The 2862-nt window shown below is 60.6% G+C and overlaps 2 protein-coding genes across 2 annotated transcripts in view; one reads left to right on the forward strand and one right to left on the reverse strand.

The window, feature by feature from the left end:
- The window catches only part of EXTL1 (exostosin-like glycosyltransferase 1), a 6891-nt gene extending 4510 nt beyond the window's left edge, over positions 1–2381 (reverse strand). Inside the window, exon 1 of the mRNA XM_009882194.1 lies at positions 1447–2381. Coding sequence (XP_009880496.1) covers positions 1447–2381 — 935 coding nt within the window. The remainder of the gene's footprint in view (positions 1–1446) is intronic.
- Positions 2382–2447: 66 nt separating this feature from the next.
- Positions 2448–2862, forward strand: part of LOC104283973 (platelet-activating factor acetylhydrolase 2, cytoplasmic-like) — an 8655-nt gene continuing 8240 nt past the window's right edge. Inside the window, exon 1 of the mRNA XM_009882231.1 lies at positions 2448–2493. Coding sequence (XP_009880533.1) covers positions 2448–2493 — 46 coding nt within the window. The remainder of the gene's footprint in view (positions 2494–2862) is intronic.

Raw genomic sequence — 2862 nt, forward strand, 5'->3', positions numbered from 1 at the left:
AAGGCCTCCCTCTGCTGCCGGTGCTGCCCCCCGCCGCCCTGAGCAAACGGGGATGTCCCCAGTGCATGGGGCGAACGGGGCAGATGGGGTCTCACTTTGCCAACCGTGGTGTGTCCCCTCCCCGCTGGCCTGTCCCCACCGTTGTTCTGCCGCCGTCCCAAGGTCTGGGGACATCTCGTCCTGGGGTGGGGGGGTCATAAATCCCCGGGAAGGGGTCGGGCAGAGCTGGCCAAGCACCATGGAGACACTGATGACTTTTTGCCCGGGTGTCCCATGGGGACAAGTGGGACGGCGGAGGCTCAGGGTCACGCGCGAGCACACTGTCCTGTGCCACGTGTTCCCTGTCTATCTGCTGCCGAAAGCTGTCCCGGGCGAGGTGTAAATCTCCCTGTACTTGCAAACAGCATTAGGGGATTACCTGGACCCGGCGGGAGGGGGATTTCCTATCCCACCACCCCTTGGCACAGCGCAAGGCTGACCTTGCCGCCCCCCCCGTCCCACCAGGCTGTGGCATCTCTCACTGTACTGCAATGCCCTGTCCCCAAAAAGGCTCCGCCGCCGGGGGCTGGTGGCACCCACCGGATGGGGCCATGCGGTGCCTGAGCCGCCCCGAAGCCCCGGCTAATCCCGGTGCCCGCAGTACCCCAGCTCCACTTTTACCTCCCGGCACCTCCTAAGACGCTTTGAGGATGATGCCCAACGTGGCTTCTCCCCATCTGCTCTCCGGCCGGGTGGCCGCGGGATGTCCCCAGGCAGGGGGACGGGGACCTGCCCATCACCGGTGGGACAAGGTCTGTGCTTACCAGCCCTGGACCTGGTGATGGGTCCCATGCAGCAGGACGAGGAGGCGAGGAATCAGCGTGCGTCCCTACAGCACGGAGAACCCCAAACTCACAGAACTTTGTCCCCCCAGTTTTTCCATCACACGCTGCTGCTGCCATCCCCGTTTGCAAAAGGAGACCCCCCCACCCCATCACATTTGGGTGACCTCAAGGACGCCCCATACTGGGATGCCCGAGGACTCACCAGTTTTGTGGGATTTTTAGCAGAGCCAGCGAGGGGGGGATGTTTCGGGCTCATCTCCAAGAGAAACATTTATGTTAGGGGAGGGCAGGAGGGGGGAGAAGAAAAGCATCATTCATCAGCGTTAGGAAAAAGGGAAATCGTATTAAAGGCGACCGCGGTGATTGCAGATAAGCGCCGCTCTCACCAGATTACTCGAACTTTAATACAGAACAGGAAAGCCCTGAACAACCAGTGCCTCGCTCCCTGCTAAGGAAAGGAAACTCTCACCCATTTTGGGAGAGCCCAAAACTTTCCTCTCTCCCCACGTCTGGAGGTCCAGTCACCACAGACGAGCACGGCTGCGCCCCACAAAGGGGCAGGAACATTTGTGGGGTGTCCCCCCCCCGCCAGACCCCCTTTCCCACCCCATCTCCGACTCACTTTTCGTAGTCGACATTATCCTTGTCGCAGCGTGTATCCTTGTGCTTCTCCCAGTCCTTGCCGTGCTTGCAGGTGGTGAGGGAGACGATGTCCTTCCCGTTGTGGATGTGGTGCAGCGCGTTCCTGGTGCCGGAGCCGATGCCGGTCAGGTACCGCTTCCCCTTGAACACCAACAAGTATTTCTTTTTTGGGGGGATGGAGTCCTGATACAACCACCCCCTCTCTCCACCGCGCTGCGGGTGGTCCTTGGAGAAGAGAGGGATGGAGATGTCAAAGCCGGGCCTGAAGTTCTCGGTGTAGAAGCTGGCTTTGGCCAGGATGGCCTGGCCGATGTCGAAGCCCAGGTCCTCGGTGTAATTGGGCCAGGTGCCCGAGTAGAGGTTGAAGATGAGGTGGTTACGGCCACCGTTCCAGAGCGGGAAACCACGGATTTTCTCATCGACGTTACGGACGTATTGACCCGAGAGATGGTCGCGGTCCAGCGTGTCGATGCTGAGGATGAAGAGGCAGGCTTCCTCGGGGTTCGGGGTGTAGTAGCGAGAGCGCTCGATGGAGGTGAGGATTTTGCTGTAACTCTCCGAAAGGGGCTGGTCCCTCTCCCGAGGGTAGGTGAAGACTTTGAAGCCGTGCTTCTCGCACCTGGAGAAGTCAAAGCAGGTTTCCATCCGGCATCTGCTGTTCTTGTAGACGCTCAGCCGCGCTGCCCGCCGTTCCCGGGGCGATAGCAGTGAGGGGTCCCCATCATTCTGGAGCTCTTCAGGGTCTGCAAAGCTTTTGAGGATGGACCGGTCCGTCCAGAGAGGCCAATTCCTCCGAGCTTCAGTTTTCCTCCCAGAAAAGAAAGTGAAACGGCGCAGCTGGTCTCCTCCAAAGAAGAAAAGCAGGAGCCAAGAGGCAAGGAAAGTCAGGAAAATGTATTTCTTCCTGGTCTGCATAGGTTCATGCACAGCCCTGGCTCCTCATCGGGCTCAGACTGGCACCGGAGTCCGGTCAAAAGGCCGATGTCCCGAACCCAGAGTGGGCGGTGGGACGGCTCCCAGTCCCCAGGTATTATTGTCCCGTGGCCCTTGCAGCCCGTGGGAGCGTGGATGAACCCCACGGTCCTCTTGCTGCCCCTCCCGACCGGAGCTGCGCTGGCTTTTCGGGGCCGTCGGTCTCTCCGGCTGCGGAGCAGAGCTCGGTGCAGCAGTGTCCCGCTCCCTTCCCTCCGACACAGCGTTTTACTTCGCTGGGCCCCCGTGCCGCGACAATGACATTTCCATCGCCACTTGGCCCAGCTTCAAATCCCTGGAGAAGGGGAGAGGTCACGCTGTCGCCATCCCGCTGCCGCCAACCGTGTCACCGCAAGCGGGTCCCCATGACGGGACATCCCCCCAACCCCCCTTTTCCAAGTCCCCCCCTGGGAATAAAACCTCC

The sequence above is a fragment of the Charadrius vociferus genome, unplaced genomic scaffold (genome assembly GCF_000708025.1).
Source record: "Charadrius vociferus isolate BGI_N301 unplaced genomic scaffold, ASM70802v2 scaffold613, whole genome shotgun sequence".
Lineage (NCBI taxonomy): Eukaryota > Metazoa > Chordata > Aves > Charadriiformes > Charadriidae > Charadrius > Charadrius vociferus.